This window comes from Dermochelys coriacea, chromosome 3 (assembly GCF_009764565.3).
Source record: "Dermochelys coriacea isolate rDerCor1 chromosome 3, rDerCor1.pri.v4, whole genome shotgun sequence".
NCBI classification, from domain to species: Eukaryota; Metazoa; Chordata; order Testudines; family Dermochelyidae; genus Dermochelys; species Dermochelys coriacea.
The window spans coordinates 69,960,271-69,984,532 of NC_050070.1; the positions used below are offsets into that span (position 1 = coordinate 69,960,271).

The 24,262-nt window shown below is 40.5% G+C and overlaps 1 protein-coding gene across 6 annotated transcripts in view; it reads right to left on the reverse strand.

Moving 5' to 3' along the window:
• MDN1 (midasin AAA ATPase 1) overlaps positions 1 to 24,262 on the reverse strand; it is a 164,096-nt gene that overhangs the window by 103,210 nt on the left and 36,624 nt on the right. For all 6 annotated transcript variants that reach the window (XM_038394958.2, XM_043510648.1, XM_043510647.1 and 3 more), the window contains exons 12-27: positions 24,009 to 24,104; positions 22,054 to 22,166; positions 21,236 to 21,384; positions 21,092 to 21,152; positions 20,172 to 20,383; positions 17,933 to 18,036; positions 16,649 to 16,793; positions 13,975 to 14,071; positions 11,525 to 11,638; positions 8,600 to 8,747; positions 8,310 to 8,420; positions 7,122 to 7,273; positions 5,881 to 6,059; positions 5,286 to 5,494; positions 3,468 to 3,614; positions 2,954 to 3,095 (exon numbers count right to left, since the gene is read on the reverse strand). In XM_038394958.2, coding sequence (XP_038250886.1) covers positions 2,954 to 3,095; positions 3,468 to 3,614; positions 5,286 to 5,494; positions 5,881 to 6,059; positions 7,122 to 7,273; positions 8,310 to 8,420; positions 8,600 to 8,747; positions 11,525 to 11,638; positions 13,975 to 14,071; positions 16,649 to 16,793; positions 17,933 to 18,036; positions 20,172 to 20,383; positions 21,092 to 21,152; positions 21,236 to 21,384; positions 22,054 to 22,166; positions 24,009 to 24,104 — 2,179 coding nt within the window. The remainder of the gene's footprint in view (positions 1 to 2,953; positions 3,096 to 3,467; positions 3,615 to 5,285; positions 5,495 to 5,880; positions 6,060 to 7,121; positions 7,274 to 8,309; positions 8,421 to 8,599; positions 8,748 to 11,524; positions 11,639 to 13,974; positions 14,072 to 16,648; positions 16,794 to 17,932; positions 18,037 to 20,171; positions 20,384 to 21,091; positions 21,153 to 21,235; positions 21,385 to 22,053; positions 22,167 to 24,008; positions 24,105 to 24,262) is intronic.

Here is a 24,262-nt window from a genome sequence, read left to right on the forward strand (position 1 = left end):
TTGGCTAAAAGTACAGGAATTATACATCCTCCCACTACTAGAAGCTCCACTTTTTCATCAGGTAACATTTCAGTCTTTTGGACCATGCGTCCCTTGACCAGAGAGATCTGGGCTTCCCCCTTCCCTCCACCCCCGCCCCCGGGTACTCCTTGTTATTTACTCTGGCAACCTTAATAAATTCCACATCGACCCCCTCAAGGTCAGTCCTCCCAAAACTCATCAGGTGAGTTTAAAATAGATTGGATGGGGCTTAGTTTCTTTCAGCTTGGGTCACTGATTTCTCAGGTGCTCAGTGGAGTTACACTAGAAACATCTTCTTGGACTCTCCTCCTTCTCAGGAGGTTTGTGATGCGAATTTCCAGGAGGGGAACAATTTGGGGGCAGAGGGCAGACTGCCTGCCCTCCTTTTTTCTGAGGGGTAAAACAGGATCACCCTTTACACTGGCTTTGCATCCCTCCTTCTCTGAACTGCTCTCATTGGACATCTGGGTTTGCACAAAGGAATGAGCCAGGGTGGCCATTTCTTGCAAATTTTAAAGATTTATCCCATAAACTATTCCAAATCTCATCAGTGCATATACTGAGGAAATGTTCTTGAGCAAAGAGATCAAGCAATTGACTAAACTCCTTAACCCCTCTCCCTTCCCTTTCTCCATTTTCTTATTAGGTCACACATCTTATAGGCATATTCGCTATGACTTGTACCATCACTTTTCTCGAGATTTCTAAATTTCACCTATACATTCCAGGAATAATTTGAAACCTTTGAAAAGCAGCTTTTTAAAATGCAGACGATCTCAAAGCTACATCAATAAGCATTTCATTAAATACATTCAAAGCTTTGCAATCAGTGTGGGTACTTTTTTATCCTCAGGAATATTATGAACCTCAGATAGCCTTTCAAAAGTGGTAGATATTCTTCAGTGAAGTCTGTTGCCTTGTATGCATGGAGGATCAATGGCCTAGCCTCCGTTTGCCCAAAGTTGGAATGAGCGACAAGGAATGGATCACTTGATGATTGCCTGTTAATTCCCTCTGGGGCACCTGGCATTGGACATTGTTGGAAGACAGGATATTGGGCTAGATGGACATTTGGTCTGATCTAGTATGGCTGCTCTTACGTTCTTATGCAGGACACAATTTGTTACAGCTGAGGGCTACCTGAAGGGAGCAAAAGATTGGTGATTCTAGGATCTGTCCATGTTTTGCCATCATACCAAGATTATACTTCCTCTCCTTCTCTAGGGCCTTTTTCTCTTTCAGCTCCCTGGGTTATTTATGGGCAGCTTTTCTCTCTCTTCTTTTTGCTTCTGAGCTTCCAGGACTCGTTGGAGGGCAGCTGTTTCTTTTTCCTTCAGCTCCATGGCTCACCAGTGGGCAGCTTCCTACTGCTGCTCTTCTGCTTGCTTGTCTTTGGCTCTTCATTCTCCTTGCCACCTTTGGTGTTCACATTCTTTATCTTTTTCTTCTTTCTCCAACCTGGCCAGTTCTAGCTTTTCAGTTGTTTCGCTGGTTTTCATACTTATGCTTTACTGTTTATATTTCCCTTACCAGAAATAAGCAAACAGAAAACAACAAACTGTAACCTCTCTTTGATTGTTTCCAGCAACCATACTTGAGACTTAAAAATTGCTAGACCGGTGCTTAAAGTGTAAGCCTCATTTAAACTAAAAAAGCTGTGCATAAACCCTAGCTGGCTGCACAACTGTGACATGTCAGGATACAATTCAGACTAATGAGCAGCTGTGTCACCCCTGCCCTGTAACCTGGGGTGCCCTTTACAATGCCTTGCTGCTGTAGTCTCCAGCCTGGACTGCTCACAGCCTCCAGCATATCACTCTCAACTATGTCTGTGTATGTGCTGCAGCCAGCCAGCCAGCCAGACCTTGCTCTTACCAGCCTGAGTTATGGGAGGTAACACACTCCCAGTCCCAAATTTCCACTCAGAAATGTATGTCCTGTACATACTGCATATATGCCTTCTCATGGACAGTACCAATACACTGAGTCCATTTTCCTTTAAGGGAATAATATGGTCACAATTTGTTACCCCAAACAGTTATCCAGGCACTTAAACTTGAACACACTGGATTAGATAAAACAATAAAATGAGTTTGTTTATTACAAAGAGAGAATTTAAGTGAGTACAAGTAATGCGGCATAAAAATCAGAAATGGTTACGAGAAAAATAAAGATAAAACACTTACCGGTACCTAATTTAACAAACTACATTAGATTCAAAGCAGTTTTCTCACCACATGCTTTCAGCAGTGTTACTGACCCAAACTCTTTCAGTCCGGACCCTTCCCCCAAAGTCCAACGGCTACTTCTTTTGTCTCTTCAGGTGCAGTGGATGCAACAGACAGGGAGAAAGAGAGGGATGGCATGGGGTGTTTGTCCCTCCTTTTTATATTATCGGTCCCCCTCTTGAAAAACATTTCCAGCTGAGACCCAGGAGACAAAGAATCTATGTGGAAGGCTATTCCCTGCTGGGTTTTTTTCCACCTGTTTGAACTTCCTTTGTTTTGTCTCCCTACGTGAGGATTCCATTTACTGCTTAAATGCAAATTAAGTCAAGCGCACATTCCTTCCTTTGTTAAGGACAGACCTGATTTCTGCCTGGGCAGGGCTGTGGGGTTTGGAATATGTGTTCATAACATCAAAGAGCAGAATCTTATAATGACACATACAATGTTTCCGCACGTATTTTGCCAGGACAATACTGACCAGAAAATTCTGAGTTTTCAAATGACATCTTACAAGGCATACTTTGTACAGAGATTATTACAATACTGTGCAGTGTGTGAATACAGGAGTGTATTTCATCACAGATTATTACTGCTCAGTAACAAGGGACAAAGGTTTGTATTTGAAAAGTGGGGCTGGAAAAATGTTTACATTAGTTCTTTAAAAAAAAAATAAAGTATCATGAAGAACAGGCGCAAACACTCACCATCGTTTGCTAAATGCTGAAGCCAGTCATAATCCTTCTCTGTCTGTTCTGCCAATCTGTATCTTTCAGCCCAACGAAACAGATCTCGAAGAGTAATGAAACCATGCTTCCCAGCAAACACTGTTGAACCTCTGCGATAAGACTACCAAGTGAGCAAAGAGGACGGTTAAAATTTAATATGTATTCCTCATTCAAACAAACATCAGTGAAATGAAAACCTAATAAATTCGTAATCCCAGCCTCAGACTTCCCCTCATTTAATAACTGTAATATAGTTTTCACTTTATTGCAATACAGTAAAAAGGTCTAAGCACATTCAATTCTAGACAGAAGGAAGAAAGAGGTACTTCCAGTTTTTATTATTGCATTTGTTTTTAAAGAAAAAACATATTTTGGTAAGTAGCCAGAGCTAAGTGGTTGTTCACAACAATCTATTTCAGCACCTAGGATCTAGAAAAATGAGGGAGCATAATATTTTTTAAAGTATTTAAACAAAAATCCAAGACACCAATACCTGCAGATTCAGCATGATTTTGACGAGTTTACTGCAGTAAGAAGGTGGCAGACTGCATCGCTTGTGAAGGATTGTTTCTAGCTCAGCACTTGGCAGCTCATCAAAATGCAGCTCCACAAAACGATTCCTGAAGGCTCTGGACAACACCTAAAATGTACGTTTGGGAATGGTACTTCTGAACTTTGCTTTATCCCTTTAATCCTTGTAAACTACATCCTGCACATACAGCCAAAGGAAGCTAAGCTATCCTGAAGGTTTAGTGGTTAAAATCCAATGGGACAAGGAACAGATAGGATCGTGTTTAAACTTACATAATGGACATTAAAGATGCAAAAGGTCTATTCTCCAGCAGTCTGGGACAACCAAATAACCAGTCAGGGCAAATTACATTTAATTACTTAGGCTTTGATTCAGCAAAGTGCTTAAAAGTATACTTAACATCTATGCTGAACTGGAGCTTTAGCGTCCACCAGAGAAGCTACTGACCTGCTCTTAAAAATTCTTGGTGTGTTCTCTGACTAGCAAGTCTGAATAAAGGCTTAAACTGAACACTGCTGTCCAACTTCACTTCTCTTGTAAAGGCCACCAAATAGCAGAAGAATTAGATTATTTGCCTACCCACTCTGCTACTTTTCAAATTCTTCTCTGGCACCTCTCAGCCAGTTGCATCCAATACTGAACTTCAAAAAAAAGTGCACGTGTGTGCTGTTCATGAAATGCAGTAGTTCTTAAGCTTCATTTACAAGGAAGAGAAAGGAAGCCAGTTTTTTCATATTCATCCACAAGTGTGATGTACTAGTCAGTCAAGACACACAGAATTTTTAAGTGTAGATCATATCAGCATTTGGTCACTGCAACAGACATGCTAGATTAATTTTGAAATTAAAAACTATTGGAACTACTATATATTCTTGTTGAGGAAACTTCAAAACTCAGAAAGGTTCCTTCTACCTAGGCTGGCAACCTAGATCTCTTTCTAGAACAGGGATTCTCAAACTGGGTGGGAGAGCATCCACCTCAGGAGTGCAGAATATATTTGGGCGGGAGGGCGTGAGAAATGTTAGGGAAAAAAACACTTTCTGCGCACATTCAGAGCTGGGTGGCTGGAGAGCTGTGGCTGCTGGCTGTGCATCCAGGGGAGGTGGGGAGCTTACTATTACAAACACAAAGAAGGGGGCCCATGATCAAGTAAGTTTGAGAACCACTGCTCTAGAATACATATCTGTTTTATTTACACACAGGCTTTTCTATGGCAGTCACAGCCCTAGCATTTGAGCACCTTATAAACATTAATGTATCTTCACAACATTTTACAGATGGCAACTTAGGCATTGAGAGACTAAGGGTATGTCTACACTGCAGCTGGAAGGTGAGATTCCCAGTACAGGTAGACAGACAGACTCATACCAGCTCAACTTGAGCTAGCTGCCCCAGCTTGGACCCAGGGGATCAGGAGGGCTTGGATTCGGGTGGTTACCCCAATCCACTGCCCATGTTGCAATGTCCACACTATGATTTTTAGCATACTAGTTCAAGCTGAGCTAGTGCGCATCTATCTATGGGTCCCGGGAATCACCCCCCAAATTGCAGTGTAGATATAGCCTAAGTGACTTGCCCAAGCTCACATAGGCAGGCAGTCCAATGCCTTGGCTAGAAGACCATCTTCCCTTCCGCTACTTCTTTACACTTTCATATTGTTATCTGATATGTGTGAGAAATTATCTGTGCCACAGTTCTCTGCACCCCTGAAAGAATAATATGGTGAAGCTTTCTTTCTAATGTAATAATAACCGAAAGCAAGAGGAGAGATCGACAAACCTTCCTGCCCCCATACAGCCCTGGTGGATTCTGTGTAGCAAACAGCATAAATCGAGGGTGTGCCCTGACAACTTCTTGTGTCTCTGTTATGAACAGCTCTCTGTTATCATCCAGCAGTCTGTTGAGTGCCTCCAGAACATCTGTAGGAGCCAAATTCAGTTCATCGAGGATAATCCAGTAGCCCTTTCTCATAGCATCAATAAGGACACCTGTGTTGGAATACAAAAGGTTCTGGTTAAACCTTTAAGGTAATCTGCATGAAAATATACAAAAAACCCAGCAAACACAAGTAATCCTTGCAGCCAGTTTTATTTCAGAATAAAATAAATTAACCCACAGCAATATGTGCAACAGCACTGAAGCTGTTAAATACTTTAGCTCTCCCCTCTGTCAGTGCAATGGACCAAAAAACAAGAGCTGGAAGAACGCTTACAGGGACCCCTTTAACATAATAACCAGAGACCTGCACAACTGAACTAACTGCATGAAAGCTCATATTTGCATTGACACAACCATGACCAGAGCTTTTTTCATCTCTGCATAACATGTAAAATGGAAGGGAATTAGAGGTAAATGTGATAAGTGATAACCTCACCTTCCTTAAACATCAGCTTCCCAGAAGTGTCTGATGTATAACAGCCAATGTACTCCTGGATGTCAGTATGTTCGTGATTGTTAATCCGTACACAGTGGTTCCCACTAGCTGCAGCCAACCAGCGAATTAAACTTGTTTTACCAACTGATGTCTCTCCTTGAATCAGCACTGGATGAGTCCTTCAGGGATTAGCAAAGACAATATTTTAGAAGCAGTATTTTAGTTTGACTTGGCAAAATATCCTATGTGTATATGAAAAGGAAGTAATGCATCTGTACTGCTTGAAATTTTCAGAGCCTTGTGTAACAGATTATCAAGAGACTACAATTTAGCTTCTCAAGGTCTCATTTATGTTACTCACCCAAGTAACAGAGCCAGTCAGTGTCAAACACAGGACACAATCTCAAATACCATTTTTTCCCATATGCTAACTACTATACTATGCTGCCTCCGTCATCACTTGTGAAATCAAAGGTTGGTCAAAATCAGCACTGAAACTATTTTTATACCAAGCTTTAAAGGGCTTAGGTGGGACTGTACATGACAAAATTTAGGCTGTTTAAGGACAACGAAAGAAAAGCTGGTTTCATATCCTCTCAAGCATGCAGATAACTGGACTACAGTAGAACCTCAGAGTTACGAACACCGTTTGTAAAACTGAACAAAATGTTATGGGGGTTATTTCAAAAGTTTACAACTGAACATTGACTTAATACAGCTTTGAAACTTTACTATGCAGAAGAAAAATGCCGCTTTCCCTTTATTTTTTAGTAGTTTACATTTAACACAGTACTGTACTGTATTTGCTTTTTTTTGTCCCTGCTGCTGCCTGATTGCGTACTTCTGGTTCCAAATGAGGTGTGTAGTTGACCGGTCAGTTCGTAACTCTGGTGTTTGTAACTCTGAGGTTCTACTGTACTTATGCTCTTGTCTTAGAATACTAAGAACAAGTGACGTGCACACGTCCCCCACAACTGATAGCTACTGGTCAAAGGTCATTCTTGTAGCTCGGCATGCAATTCCTACAGTAGGCTTTCTGCAGGTCAGTCATGAAGGAAAATTATTCCTCTCAGAAGAAGCGTCTCATCGTTTTTTTTAATGTTAACGCATATTTTAATCTATTAAGATTTAAGGGGCAACATTAAGTATAGAAATATAATAGAGGTAGGTAACCTCAATTACAGAATTGTATATTATCTTTTTAATTTTGTATTCTGACACAAAAATTTAAACAAACATACCCTGCAGACACAACTCTGACAATGTCTTTCAGATTAAGTTTAACAGAAGAAGTTAGTACATAAGTCTCATCTATCACAGGTTCCTTATCCCCCACTGAAATCCAGTAACCTTCTATCTGTATAGCTCTCCCTCCTTGGGGCTCTGGTAGTGGCTGAAAAACAGGATAGAAATAACAGATTATACAAATGTGTTTCATATTGTTTTCTAACAGCAGCAGCTATTTTTGCACTACTATAGCATCATCCATAAAAAGCAAATTTACAAGTATTAGCTTAATCCTCAACACTCCTGTGAGGTATGTATTATCCCCATTTTAAAGATGTTGAATCCAAGGAAGAGAAGGCGACCAGTCTAAAGTCAAGAATCTGTGCAGAGCTGTGAACAGAACCCCAGTTCCTCTGACTCCCAGTTCTGGACTTTAAAGTGACCTGCAGGAATTTCTTGAACCGAGGGGGTTACTTATTTTTATTTCATCGTTACTGGAGAGTTGTTAATTTCTAGCATCAAAACGTCTCTCTAAGGAATTTAATCTCTGTATAGGAACATTCAAAATAGCCTCTTCATTCACCACTTTCTTCAGAAAGTCTACATTGAAGTCACCATGTAATGTTGCAATATGGCCTACTCTGGCAAGCAATGAAGCCCACAAAGTCAAGAAAGAACTATTAATGTTTTAAATGACAATATTTTATATTTCAGCCCTGTAAGTTCACTCCGTGCTCCAAGAATCAACCTGGATTCTCCCTCTTCAAGATGAAGCTCAGATTTTTGCTTATTAGAGCACAAGCCTTTTCCATACCAATGTGTATTGCCCCTTATGTTAAAACAAAACAAAAAAAACCCAGCAAGTTCCTCCCCCCACCTCCACTTCAGAATTAGAGTCACCACTATTAAAGTTGGTCTGGTCTTTCTCTGAAATTTGGAAAGATTCAGTCATATGCAAGTTCTCCACATCCTTTCAATGTTTTCAGATGAAAGAATAAGTCAGCAAAGAAAACATCATGCTTAAACCATATAGTTCAAGTTAAATGAAAACATTTTATCAGAAACGACCAATAGGATAAACTTTAAATGATTAGTATTTGAGAACTTTTAAAACTACTAAAGCATGATCAACAAGGGAAAATTTATTTAAAAACAATCTTCCTGATAACATTAATCATCCCAAAATATTCAGAAGTTCCTACCTGCTTAAGGAGGCTTTTGATGTTGCCAGAGACAATATGCAGGCAAATTAGCTTCTGAACTATCGGGTGAGAAACTCTGTCAAGCTGTGTCAGGAAGCCCAAGCAAAAGCCCTACAAAAATAAAGTTATTTTCTATTGTGAAGTGAAAATTTCTTTAAGTTTTATTTTTTAAGGCATTTGTTTGATATCTGATGCCCTTAGAAAATATGATTTTCCTTGTATTCCTTTACCCAAGTAGATTTTGTATTGAACACACATTTAGGAACAAAATCACATAGAAAGATCATTACCTCATAGAGTGAGCGCTGTATGTTTTTACATGGATTAGATGCTGCAAATCTCAAAGCCCTGCAAAGTGTACGAAGGCTGTAGTGAGGTCTATGACCAGTCCCATCCACTAATTTTGTTTCTGACTCTTTTCTTACAGATAAATAGAAGCTACAAAATAAAGAGTTAAACCAGTTACTTATTTGTATTCAGGCCAGCGGACAACAATTCCGGGCCTCACGGCAGAACAGTCAATGGCCTGCCGAGAGAGTGATGGCTGAGGTTTACGACACTACTTTTTATCCTATTGATAACACATTAGAACCTACTATGCGTAAATTGTGGCATTGCTTGATCTAGTTACCTTTTTTTTCCCAGTTACAGCACCGGTATTAAACAAATTGTCAACCTAAATATAAGCTATAGAATTTGTTATTTTGAATGATGTATTTAAATTAAATAAATATATTATGAAATTAATTAATATATAAAACATTTAAAGAAGCACAAAGTAAGAAAACACCTGAAGTATTAAGTAGGCTAATTAAACACCTAATCGTGATTCATGTGTAATCTAAAGACAAGGAAAGAAACCGATATACAAGATGTAACTGAATATGACTAACAAAGTTAAAATATATAATACAATACTTGTGCTGCTGATGCTGGGGGACATCAACACCCAGAGCAATGAGGAGACCACAGGCATTGTGCGCCACATCTACCAGGAGATCTCCAACGAGAGGGAAAACCCGCACCTCATTCCCTGGCTGAGTGGTGGAGGTGGCCCCACATCCTGTGCTCATGATAGTGGCTCATCAGCCAGTGCTAGCGGCAGCAAAGGGGGAAGGGTGGGGGCTAGTCCCAGCTGCCTCTCGGCAAACTTAGAGAGGCTCGATTGGGTGACTGAACTTGCTGGCTTGTGTGTGGTGAGGAGCTGCAGCCCCAGGGAAGGAAATCTGGTAGCATAGAGGGAGCTTGTTCCTCTTTAAAGTATCCCTCTCCTCAACCCCGCAGCCGTAGAGACAGCATGGCAGGCACAGCAGCCAGAGGAGGCAGCAAGCTCCGCAGTTCTCAGGCTGCTGTTGCTGAGGCTCTGCCAGACTAGCTGGGTGCAGCAGTGCTCTGGCAAACTGTACTGTCACAACGAGGGACGGCGCTCTGTACAGAGCAGCAGGATTTCTATCTTAATTTTTATTAAAAAGTACGTATCTATCCTATCTGCCCGGGCCCTTTTAAATCACCGGACCCCTGATGATCCCTTTCCTTGCCCTGACCCCGGTCCTCGTTTGCAGGCCAGTTTGTATTTCATTGTTACTGAAGAATTAATAATCTCTAGCATCAAAACATCTCTCTAAGGGATTTAATCCCTGTATAGGAACATTCAAAATAGCCTCTTCATTTGTTGGATCATATTAAAGAAGTTCTGTATTAAAATCACAAATGAATGATTCCCCATGGTTTGAATTCCAGGGTATTACTGGTTAAGAGGTCTCTTGGTCTTTGGTACTGTTTCTCTCCCTCTATGTGTGAAACTTGCAAGCTGCTAATTGTGTTAGTACATTCTAAGACAGAGTCTGTTCTCAAAGCAATTCTTTGTAACAGCAACTACTCCACACAGAGAGAGACTCAAAGCAATACTCTATAACAATAGAAACATCACCCAGAGACTCCCCGCCCTTTTGTTGTATTCATCTCACTTTGTTAACAATTGTGATTAAAACAGAGATAGAGGATGTGTGGATGGATGCTGAATGATCAGGGAGGTGCCAGCCTAAGAATCCAGTGTCCATCAGTTGAAGGCGGCGTCAAGTGGAAATAACCAGAGGACCCCCGGAGGGCAGACTGGAATCCACCCAACAGCCTCAAGAATGGGAGAACCAAAGAACAAGATAACATCTGGCAGCACAGAGCGGTCAGGAACGTGCCATCTGCTGATTGATTCAGCAACAGCATGATGAAGCAATTCCCATAGACTGGCATAGGAAGAAATTCCTATAAAAATGGACTCTAGAAAGTGAGAACTTTGGGGTCTGATTTTGCAAACCAACTTCCAGGAGCATCAGATGTGCATCTGACAAGGCCCTGCTCCCTCCTCATGTCCAGGCCACCTGGCCAGTGGCTTGGCATGAGCAACTCTAAAGCTGGTAACTATGATAACAACCTTGCAGAACGTACGTACGTGTGTGCTCGCGCGTGAATAAATATGAGATTGAATGGAATGTTAAAGCTAAAACTAACTGCTTACTATGATTCTTTCTGTATTCACAATAAATGTGGCATTTTGCCTTTTCCCCTTTAATAAGATCCCTGCTGGTTTTTATTTTATTGGTATAACACATTCACCGCTTTCCTCGGAAGGTCTAAATTGAAGTCACCACGCAGTGTTGCAATAGGGCCTATTCTGGCAGGCAATGAAGCCCAAAAAGTCAAGATAGAACTATTAATGTTTTAAATGACAATATTTTGAGTTTCAGGGAGATAACCTGGTTTACCATGTATCACGAGGTATTCACAAAGTCCTTTGAACAGATACTTTAGATTGCCCCAAAAAACTGAACTGCAGAAATTTAGCACATTGGAGGCAACATGCCTGCTCTAAAGGAAAGAGGTTCTGTGGCAGGCAAGCAAACCATCCCCACAACTGACACACAGTGATATTGTGAAGTAGCCGCCCCTTTTAACCTCCCAGATGGAGGAAAGGATTAAAGCAATAACTCTCTCTAACTGGTAATGTCAATAAACTACTTTTTGGGATTGGGATAGAACAAAGGAAGACAACAGCAACAAAAGGTAACATACAAGTAGCCCTAGAAAAGGAGGTTGGGTGTCATTCTTCAAGAACCTAGGGTGGGAGACACTAATATAAAAAATTGTAGGCTGTAATTATGTATTTTCATTTGCAGCTTATTCCACTGAGGTTTCATAAAAATGTAAATATAACTTACTTCATGATTCCTTGTATTGTGTTTTTGCTCACATTCAAACCTTTCAGATAGTCCATGATAAGAATTAGCAAGTCTCCTTCATTCTGCAGTTCTTCTACATAAAGTTCAGTAAATCTAGGAGAAAAATTAAGCTATAACACTTAGACATCTGCCTGCTGATGATAAAACAGACGCTCGGAAATTTCATTATGGCCCAGTTAATCTCTCATCGAACATATATAATGCTCAAAATATAGCATAAGCAGCAAATCAAATATTGATTTGTTTGCCAACATAAAGATTTATTGACTTGATATACAAATACCGACTGGAGAGAAGCAGCGAATAATATGTAACTACAGGCTAAGTATTACATTGCTTAAGTATGAAGTATCAATATCTGTATTGTTTTATACAGTCTACCAAGTTCAACTCTTCAAGAAATATGTTTTTAAAAGGAGTTTGTGGTTCAGAGCTCCAGACAGCAGTTACTGAATATTAAAGTATTGGCACAGCAAGAGGGTTTTTGAAAACTGATTCTCTATATTAATCACTCAACTGCTGTGAAACATACCACACATCCAATTTTTGAACTGTCAAGTTTACCTCATATATTCCCTCTTTTCATAATGGAGCAACCATTTCAATAGAGAAAAACAACTCATCAAGACAAAAAGGAAACAAAGCAGCTACATTAGCAGCAAAGTATCTACTTTAAATTTAGCTACTGGAATTCTAAGCCACTCCAAAAATGGCAGTAATGGGATTTCATGTTCATTGCCTCACTGACTGTGCATCAATTGTGCTTACCAAGTAGAAAAATAGCATTTCTGATCCTTAGTCCTGGAAACTCATCCTGGGACCTGAGAATCAAGTTGGGTTCTTTGCATCTTATACATCATCACTGCTAACAATGGTTCTGCAGGCCAAAGTAGGCCTGTTACACTTGCAAAATTCCATTGCCTTTAGTGAATTTTGGAAAAATGTAATTTACTGGAACTTAAAATAAGTAATTCTGATTATAATGCTAAAGGGGAAATTTACTCCAGCTCTCTCTCTATCTCTCTCTTATCGCTATTAGCTCTGCAAAGCTAATAGCAACAAAACCTTATTTTTGTCACTAGTGACAGCAGATGATTAACTACATACAGTGAACAGATCTCCTGAGTAAGCAGTGAAGATTTTCACATGGTCACTTTCCAGAGTGGTAAAATTTTGTATAAGTTTCCTGACAATCAGCAGGGAAATTGCATGGGACACACAGCAGGTCCAGAACTTGGCACTCACAGGTGATGTCAGGTATGTTACACTAGAGAAAGAAATTCTCTCAGACCCACTTTTCCCCAGCCACAGTGGTCCTCTGAGTCCCAAATATTCCAGGTATCACACATCCACTCCCACGTCCAACTAACCTTCCTCCAACGTTTGAAGGCTAAATATATAGCTCTTTGTACATCAACACTGCTAAGTTAACAAGAATGATTACTAGAGGACTGTGAAGCACTTGCCTTTATTATTCCCAAGAGGCACAGAGCATGCTGCTACAGCCTCTGACAACTTACATTTAAGGAAGGACTCCTAAAGAGTAACATTCTATACTATTTCGAGACCAGCTCTTTAGGTTCTGCATCAGCACAACAGTACTTTCCTCCTGCTAATCAATCAACACTCCTCAACTTTCTGATAACAAACACCTCTCAGAATGACAGGTTTCAGAATGGTAGCCATGTGTCATGGAGTGTGGGGGAGTCCGGGCCCTGCACCCCTCTTCCTGGGATTCACCGCGACTCTCAGCCAGCCAGTAAAACAGAAGGTTTATTAGACAATAGGAACACAGTCTAAAACAGAGCTTACGGGTACAACCAGGACCCCTCAGTCAAGTCATTCTGGGGGGCAGGGAGCTTGGACCCCAGCCTTGGGGTTCCCTGTGTTCCACCACCCAGCACAAAACTGTAAACCAAAACCCCTCCAATAGGCTCTCTCCTCCATCCTTTGTCCAGTTTTCCGGGCAGAGGTGTTACCTTCCCCCTCCCGGCTCAGGTTACAGGCTCTCAGATATCCCATCCCCAATGAAACTCCCCAGCCACATTCCAAGGTCAACACTCCCCCCTCCATACTGCGTCACACCGTGTTAGTCTGTATCAGCAAAAATAACGAGGAGTCCTTGTGGCACCTTGGAGACTAACAGATTTATTTGGGCATAAGCTTTCATGGGGTAAAACCCACTGCAGCAGATGCACGGAGTGAAAAATACAGTAAGAAGAATATATATTTTAGCACATCATTTCATGTGCTATAATATATATTCTTCTTACTGTATTTTTGTTAGTCTCTAAGGCACCTGTCAGAATGTCTATCTCCTGGGGCTTTAAACACAAGTGTTGTACCATTTATGTTGACTCATGAAACTAGTCAAATTCCAAAACAGACAGCAACTTTAACTATTTTACAATCCAATCATTTTTTTTAACCTGTTTCTTATTCCTGGAGGTAGATTTCTCTTTCCAACATCCGTAGCTGGATTCATACAGGCAAACAAACGAAAACCAGGGTGACGCACCAGAGGTTCTAAAAAGAAAAATAAAGATGTTTCCCTTCTATTCACAAACACAAAAATGCAAACCAAAACGCTATAATGTAAACTAAAGACATTTCTTGTTTAATCCAAAACAGTTTAAGTCCCCCTCCTCTGTACCACTGATTGCTATCCTGCATCCTCTTTTAACTATAACGCCACTGTTTAAGACTTTAATGATTCACCTGGTCTGGTGAGTTAGGGCATATCTACAACCTTGGGGTAAAGAGCACTATAGGGGATGTGATTTCTAACGTGCACTGGCATGTTGTGCATTAATTAGTCCATGTAGACCCTGTAGGTACACTAAAAGTTCCCTAGTACTAGCACTTTAATCTAGTACTTTTAGTGCACACCAGTAGGGTCCACAGTTAGGGAAGGGTCACCTAGCAAGCCAGAGGCAGAGCTGGGAACTGTAGCCAGGTCATCACAGTCTCAGTCCAGTATGCTATACACTAGACTGTCTGCCCAATCTACAGAGTTCCTTCTGCATCACCTCTAGAGACATGACATTCCTATTCAGGGATGCTCCAGACATCTGTTCAAAAAGAGAAGCTAAGAGCAAGAGCAACAGCAATTTCTGAAGACAGAAGACACTGGGGCCTTCATGTAAGTACTACTTCTCCTCTCACATAAAGTGGTGAAGTCATACTGCCAGTGCATTTTCCTTTCACTTCTTATGGAGGAAAAATTCTGCAGTGATTATTTTAAGCTATATGGGAGGGGGAGTTGGCCAATTCAGATGACTTTGTTGCTACAGAACGGTGAGAAGCACTGTTATGTAAACTGGCAGCTGCATTCTGCATGAGTTGATAATTGCATGGTCTTCAAGCTAAACTGCAAGAACAGCACACAGCTGTAATCTAATCCAGAAGTGAAATAACTTTAACCGGGCACTATACTAGGAAAGATGTGGACAAACTGGAAAGAGTCCAGAAAAGACCAACAAAAATGATAAAATTCATGGAGGATCTGCATGCAGTATTCAAGATATGGGTGTATCATGGATTTATATCGGGGTATTATGATATTTACTGTCTTATCTATCCCTTATCTAATGATTCCTAACATTCTGTTAGCTTTTTTGCCTGCCACTGCACATTGAGCAGATGTTTTCAGAGAACTATGCACAGTGACACCAAGATCTTTGTTGAGTGGTAACAGCTAATTTAGACCATATCATTTTGTACATACAGTTGGGATTGTGTTTTCCAAAATACATTACTTTGCATTTATCAACGCTAAGTTTCATCTGCCATTTTGTTGTCCGGTCACCCAGTTTTGTGAGAGCCCCTTGTAACTCTTCACAGTCTGCTTTGGACTTAACTATCTTGAGTAGTTTTGTATCATCTGCAAATTTGCCACCTCACTGTTTACCCCTTTTTCCAGATCATTTATGAATATGTTGCACAGCACTGGTCCCAGTACAGATCCTTGGGGGACACCACTATTTACCTCTCTCCATTCTGAAAACTGACCATTTATTCCTACCCTTTATTTCCTGTCTTTTAACCAGTTACTGGTCCATGAGAGGATCTTCCCTCTTACCCCATGACGACTTACTTTGCTTAAGAGCCTTAGGTGAGGGAGCTTGTCAAAGGCTTTCTGAAAGTCCAAATACACTACATCAACTGGATCACCCTTGTCCACGTTTGTTGAGTCCCTCAAAGAATTCTAATAGATTGGTGAGGCATGTTCCCTTTACAAAAGCCATATTGACTCTTTTCCAACTAATTGTATTCATCTGTGCATCTGATAATTCTATTCTTTAATATAGTTTTAACCAATTTGTGTGGTATTGAAGTTAGGCTTATCAGGCTAAAAAAGCCTGTTAGGCTAAAAAAATGGTGTCACATTAGCTATCCTCCAGCCACCTGGTACAGAAACTGATTTAAGAGATACATACCATAGTAGGACAAGAAGTAATGGGCTTAATCCTCAGAAAGAGAGATTTAGGTTAGATATTAGGAAAAGCTTTCCACCTATAAGGGAAGTTAAGCTCTAGAATAGACTTCTAAGAGAGCTAATGGACTCCCCATCATTGGCGGTTTTTAAGAACAGGTTGGACAAACACCTGTCAGAGATGGTCTAGCCTCAGAGCAGGGGCTGGATTTGATGACATCCCTTCCAATCCTAAATGTTATGGTTCTATTAATGTATGTCATGGTGACAAGATGATACATACTTTTCTCTTAAACTGCCAGTCTCAGCCTTCCAGTAAAACAGATGGAAAAAAGCATTTGTGGCCTCAGCTACTAGGTGGATATTCTGAACCAGTCAATAATGGAACAGGATCCCAACGTTGCAAATCAAAGTAACAAAACATATGGGCATTACCCTACAGATTTACTTCCACTACTTCAGGATCGCTTCTGCCACATCTTCTTATTCAAGTCCTGATCTTAGCTAGACACTTGCAGTCAAGCTTCACTACCGATCAAGTATGACAGAGCTGAATGTCATCAATCTAAACCATCTCATATGTCCCCCAATTTGCCTTACATACACACTTATAAAATACACTGTTGCCAGACACCAAAGTACAGCACAAACAAACATACTAATAGTACCTGTGTCTCCTCTGTCTAGTAACATCAGTGAGCCAGATGATCCTTCTAGTAAGCCACTCAGGCATTCTAAAGTCTCTGCTGAAGCCAAATTAATCTCATCCAGTAAAATCCACTCTCCTTTCTTCACCGCTTGTGCCAGAGTACCCTAAAAAGAGGGACCGATTCAATGTTACCTATTTAACATTGAGGATATATGAAACATCTGGTGAAGCTGTAAACATGAATTACACCCTATCTTGTAATCTGTGGATTGTCTAGATGAATGGAAAAATCAAATTCCACTTCAGTGAGAGCTGTACCTCCCTCTCTCTTGGCCAGCAATTCATATGCAAGCAGGAGGGAGAGGAGAGGGAGGGAAAATCAGAGAACTGTTTTTTTACTCGCCAATATTAGAGATCATGTTATCTCCATGCTTTCAAAAAGTTACCTCATTTGTTCTTGCACACTCATTTCTAGCAGAGTTAAATGTTCTGGTTTGTGCACCAGGATTAATTACTTTTCAGTGTACTCATTACTGTGCTGTCTAAGCACCAGTGTCAGCACTGCTATAGGAATAAACCAATTTGCTGTTTTACTGTGATGCCAACCTTGTGAAAACTATGGTCATTTGTTTCTCAGCCAAAATTATGCACTGTAAATTGAAAACCTACTTACACCAAGTGGTACATTTTTCAGTAAGATTTTTTTTTCTTAATTAAATGATTTGTCAAGAATTTAGATAACTCAAATATACTTTCAATGTACACTGTTACTAAAGTTAATAAAATTACAAGGAACAATAATTGACAATATCAACAAGAATTTGGGAAATTCTAACAACTAAAAATCTAATACAATTCACTTGAACCATTTATAAAAAAGTCTTTGTAGATACTTGAAGCTAAAAATACAAAAATTATGATTATCTAGATATTCTGTCGGAGAATTTAGTGCAGTCATTTATCCCGCTAAACCTGGGGGATCAGCTCAAGTTTTCTCAAAGATGCTTTTTTAACATGGTGCACCAGCATTGACGACATGAGCTTTATTGATATTTGTGTCAAAGCAAGTATAGCTTTCATCAGACTATGAATATGTTTCTTTACAACCAAAGGAATTCTCTCTAGCCATCCCAGCTTCCAGGAAAAATAGTGCATCCAAGTCCACACCACCACTGGTTGTAAAGTTTTGCTTCATAAAAAGACTTGTCTGTACACCTAATTACCTTATAATATTGGTTAATTGTAACAGTAAATACTCCCCCCCACTTTCCTAGTCCAATGTCATACTGAAATATCTAAATACCTCTACAAATGCAAACACCAGAACATTTTCTGTCATTTTCATCTGTTGATGGGCATGGTTAAGTCTAAGACCAAATGCTTCCCACTTTTCTTTCAGTGGTGAGCCTACAAGAAAAACAAATTTGATTTTTATAACATCAGAATGATGGCATAAAAGACATTGCTATAACACTGAATTTTGTGAAGCCACTGCAGCCATGTAATAAGATGGAGCTTAGCTGAACTTGTAAGGAGAAGAAAATATTCAAGTTTTGCAGTTTAGACCCCATGAATTAAAACAAGGAACTGTTATAGTTTTGTTCAAAACCATTTTTAAAATGTTCTAAAAGCTTAAAATTGTATATCATGAGTATAATCAACCTGCTATTCAAGCAAAAGTCTCCCAGCTTAGGAGCGGCCTCTTGCCAGTGATGAGCTGCCAGAAGCTCAAGAACCGGTTCCTTCACTCACTCCGGATCTTCAGCGGCACTTCGGCAGCTTGTCCTTCGGCGGCATTGAAGGACCTGCCACCGAAATGCCACCAAAGACCCGGAGCAAGTGAAGGACCCGCCGCCGAAGGCTCAGAGTGCCGCTGGGTCAGTAAAAATTCACATGGGAGCCTCCCCAGCCGAGAGCTCAGGAGGGACAGACAGGACGGTCCCGCGGGCCACATCCTGTCAGTCCCGCCTGAGCTTCTCCATCCCTTAAACAACCGGTTCTAAACCGGCTTCAAAATTTAACAACCAGTTCACGTGAACCAGTGCGAACCGGCTCCAGCTCACCACTGCCTCTTGCTGACACATTCAATAGTATCAGAAATAATGTAAAAAGAAAAGGAGTACTTGTGGCACCTTAGAGACTAACAAATTTATTAGAGCATAAGCTTTTGTGAGCTACAGCTCACTTCATCGGATGCATTTGCAATGTACTTTCCAATCCAGTGAGACAGTAAGTGGTGCTGCAGGAAATGATGTAATCTGCAAAACCTATTTGGGGATGGAGGAAATTGAGAATAAACACTCTTGTAACTGAAAGGGGTCCACAAACTAGGTTTCTTGATATTCCAATACTGTTACTCATCCATCATAATGTTTGGTTTTTGATCAAGTCACTGCCTGAGGTAAGAGTGTTCATCACAATGTCTGATGTGGTTAGCTTTGTAAGTTTATTTTCTATTGTGCATTACTTTTCATTTGCATTGGGACTTCAATCACTTTTTTTTGTCTTTGAGGATTATTAACACTCCCCTGAAAGTCAATCAATTACTTAAACCTGTATCAGAATCCAGTTTAACCTGTGCTCTGCTGAAGCAGGAAAGGTCTTTAACACTCCCCTGAAAAATGCTCACCCCTGTTTAGGATAGTGCTTTCTTTAGTACCTACATAGCTGAGGAGAACCAGCTAAAGGAAGGGCAAGAAAATGTACATAATTAATTCAGTTTGGCCTGCACCAAATGAAAGTTATAATTAATAATAATAATAATAATAATTGTATGTATTACTATAGTGTGCAGGAGCCCCAGTCATGAACCAGGACCCCATAGGGCTATGCGCTGTACAAAAACAGAACAAGAAATGATCCATATCCCAGACAGCTTACAATTTAAGTGCAAGACAAAAGCCAACAGATGACAGACAAACTAACAGACTGGGCAGAGCAAGAAAACTAGAAGACATTTTCAGTATGATAGGCAGTGGTCTCAGCACAACAGTGGCCTATCGGTTGTCAAGTTTTCTGTAGGCATGACAGCACAGGGAAATTTTAAGGAAGGATTTGTTCGAGGACAATGAGGTAGCCTTGTAGATGTTTATGAGGAGTTCCTCCTAAGTATGAGGGCAGCATAGGAAGAAGCATGGAAGAGCTTGTTTGAAAATTGAACAAGTGGGTGATGGAGGCTGGCATCACGGCCTGATAAGTAGTGGATGTCTCGATTTTGATAGCTACTGAGAGATGATAGGTAAGGTGGTGAGAGGCTGTGATGGGCCTTGAAAGTGAAGACAAGCAGTTTATGTTTGATGCGCTAGCGAAGGGGAAGCCAGTGGAGGGATGCAAAGAGAGGAGTGACCTGATCAAAGCAACAGGCTTGGAAAACCATCACTACAGCAGCATTTTGAATAGATAAGAGAGGGCAAGATTACATTTGCAAGGCCAGAGAAGATGAAGTTGTGCAAATCAGTAGACAAGGAACTGACCACCACAACTTTTACCTTCTGCAACAGTTAATTGTTGATGATGAGTGCTTGCTTAGGTTGAATTCTTACCTGATGTGTTTTCTTTTGCTTCCTTATTAATGGCCGATTTGTGAACATGCTGCATTAATTTGAGTAGATCGTGCCAACGTTTCTGTCTGTAACACGTCTGGATATGACCCAAGAAAGTTTGATTTTGCTTCCTGGAAAACGTCTGAGAGAAGAGTTCCTCAAAAGACTCTCGTAAGGGCAGCCAAATCAATTTGTTATCCACTGGCTTATAGCTGTGCAGGACCAAGAGAGAAATTAGTTACTTGTTTCATGGCCAAATGCCAGCTCCCATCTGCTCCTGTGAAATTTGACAAAATTTGTGTCCCTGAACTGCAGATGTTATGAGGTCACATAGAAATCCAGAACAAACAATTATAAACTAAGGTTTTATTTGTTTATTAGATTTGAAATGGCAAATGCATAGATGCTCCTTAGAAAGCGATTTTATACTAACTGTTTTAGAGTAGCAGCCGTGTTAGTCTATATTTGCAAAAAAGAAAAGGAGTACTTGTGGCACCTTAGAGACTAAGCTGTAGCTCACGAAAGCTTATGCTCAAATAAATGTGTTCATCTCTAAGGTGCCACAAGTACTCCTTTTCTTTTATACTAACTGTACGGCTCTAATAGGCAATCCACCCTTGCTACTATCAAACACCTAGTAGATATTTCGATAACTATATATACTAGGCAACTTTGGCTTTTTATTTTAGCAGCTGTGGCTTGCACACTTGTCCACAAAACTTAGTTAAGCCATTTAAGAGCACAAGCTCTTGAATGCGAGTGGTGATACCAGGATTCCTGTTCACTGAAACACGTACTTGGTTACCCATTTTTATAAGTTACATTATAGTTCAGTTGTGTTTATAATCAAATATGCTTGAATGAAAGCTTGCTTTAATACATTTTCAGTCCATTCTATATCAACTAATTCAACGACTCACCCCCCAAGCAGATCTGCAGTGTCACTCTGTTGGTTCATATTGATAACCCTCAAATGGTGTCCTTGAAACAAAAGAAAACAAAGTCATCATTCGTGTATTTTCTATTGCCTCTGTACAAAGTGGAATATTTATACTGTATTATACCTGTAATATGAGCAAGGTACTGGACAGTCGAGGTTTTGCCAGTTCCTGTTTCACCCACCAACAGCACAGGCTCTCCTTTGTCAACACACATCGCAAGCTGTTCAATCAGTACCAAAGATGGGCGTGTGGCAGCAAAGGTTTGCTTCTCCCTGCCAAGTCAGAAAAAGCCGCTGTTAAGGACAAGGTACCTCAAAAAACTCTCACTTCAATTTTCATTTTTTTCCCCTTAGGGTTGCAACTAAAGTTTTGACTTTTAAATAAGAAAATATGTCTAACAGAAACAGTTCCAAGATGTGTGTTTAAGTACCAGATTAGATACACCAGAGTTTGTTCCCTCTATTTACAACTCAGAAATTTAGACTTTTTTTGTTAACAACTTTTTATTGATTATATTAAAGAAATTTGGGCTTCTTACAAGAATCCTTGGTTTTTATACTTCCCTCTTCCCTACCACCTGAGTTACTGCCACCAAAACAGCTTTCATTGCTACATCCTTCAAATGCTTCCTTCACCAAGTCACATTTGCTGTTGTCACCACCCAACACCTTCCCAGACATTTCCAACTCTAGCCTGATTTCAGGATATTCTAACTTAAAAAGATGCAGAGAATCTCCAACCTTGGTTTGTTAGAGATGCCATGCTGACATCTCAGTCCTGATATAAGATTCTGATATCAAAACAAACAGCCTTATTCTTTTGCTTAAAATGATGTTGCCGGATTCCCTTAACATGCAACTTAACGTATAATGTAATGTATAACTTAATGTATAGCTCCCAGGGAAAAAGGTACAGGAAGGATGAGCTACAATCATCTTTACCTTTGTATAAGAAGTGCCTGAGTTTGCTTCCGCAAGAGCCGCACTCTTCCCACAGCGACTTCATGTTCCCTTATTAGAATTTCTGGTTTATGAAGCTGACAATAGAACTCTGCCTATATGGAAAGCACCCATTATTTCCATTGTACATCATAATTCTGCCTGATACTTTATACAAAGAACATACTAGATGAACAGAAAATGTACAGGGTATCATTGTGTAACAAGCTCATTTGCTCATGAACACATTTTGAATCCTCATCACTTAAAAGAATTTTCCAAGTTCCACCGCTTCACCCCAATGGTCCTTTTTCATTGGACGAGTATTGATTTCTCTCTGTACTTCTTATGGAACCTATGTCATTATGGGTCTATTTTGTCAATCTCTTTGCTAATCAATTACTTAAACCTGTATCAGAATCTAATTAATTTAACGTGTGCTCTGCTGAAGCAGGAAAGCAAACAGCTTCTTGGGTGAGGCATAATATTATTTGTGTATAGAGGCATTGAGTGGGATGTCTGTCTCAATAGGCTATTCATGGCAGTTACAGAGTCTTCTGTTTCTATACTTAAACAATAGGGAATGAGGGAAGTGAACAGAAAAATCTGTATGTGTGTATATATTTTTGACATTTTGAATTTTTCTCAAAGATCTTCTAAAGTTTTCATTCATTAAAGAAGGCTGCAGAGGAGGAATACTGTCAACTTTGGGGTAAAGGATGGAGATAGGAAGAGAGGAAGGTCACACTTTTATCTGAAAATTTTGTAAGTTATCCAAGTAAATTATCAGTGAAAGACTAGAGGAAACACACTTTCCGTTTGCTTTGTGCATCTGACAGTGCTAATCAACTTCATTGTTTTATAGATGGTCAGTTTGCCTTCGTTTCTAATTCATTAGCATGATGAAAACACCTGCACACTGATCTGGAGGGAGTTCACATTTATACTCTTCCCCAGGCATAGGTGTGGGAAGTTGAGGCGCTGGGGTACTCAGGTACCCCCAGGTTTTATGCAGGGTCCCGGCTGCTGGCTACGCATGCGGGGTCCCGGCTGCCGGCCCTGCTCCTGGCCATGCATTCGGGGTCCCGCATCACGGCTGCTGGCCCCATGCCCAGGGGTCCCAGCTGCCGGCCCCCCTCCCGGCCACGCATATGGGGTCCCGACTGCCAGTGCCACACACGGGGCTCTGCTACTGGCCCTGCGCCTGTCCCCAACCATGGACCCAGCCTCAGCCCCCTCATCCCTGTCCTTGTCCCTCACTGCTGAAGACACAACCCTGCTCCTGGCCTCCGTTTAGGAGAGGCGGGGATGGAGGGGGCTGTCCGCACGAGGTAAAAAGTTTGGGGATAGTTTTTCTGGCTTTCAACCCCCCCCATAAAAAGCATTTAAGCGCGACTGTCCCCAGGCCCTTTAAAAGAGGCTTTAGTGGCAAAGCTGAAACGATAACTGGAGAGTCAAAAAGCAGTCACGAGCACAGACAGGAAGGGGAAGAGGGAGCCCAAGTATGTGCTGCTGCTCTTGGGCCCTGTTCAAAGACCATTCTAAACATCAGCTGAACAGCAGTGAAAAAAAGAATTTTTAAAAATTTAGTCTAAGAAGTGTAAGGCCTGTCTATTGAATTAAATTAGTATTACTATTACTATTAAATTAGTCATTTCCAAAAAAAATTCAAATACACTATCTGTCCTTTTAAGGAGGGTCTCTAAGACTAATATTTCTTTAATACCTAGACTGAGAAGCATTCTTATACACACGCTTTTTCAAACTGTATCTATCCTAAAAAGCTAAAACAGCATCAGTGTCAGCATTTTGTTGCACATGAATAACCAGTTTTACTTATACCTGTAACTGTGAAATTAAATGGTTTCATCCAGGCAAAAAGTCATCTTTTACCATTCATTTATTGAACAATTTAGAATATTTAAAATAAAGGCCACGCTAACCATTTCTCAATATACCTTTTTCTTGGAAATGTTTAGTTTGCTTCCAATAATTTCTGCCATTTTCTGCCTGCTCCCTTGCTTGGACAGCATAGCTGTGAAACAGTCTAACGCCTGTCAAGGGAAAAAAACACCACCACATTTTCAATTAATATGTTGTAACTTGACAGTAACCACTACACTTCACATACCCTGGGCCTTATCAAGAGCTCACTAAAGTCAGTAGGATTCTTTTTATTGATTTCAATGGACTTTGGATCTGACCCGATAAG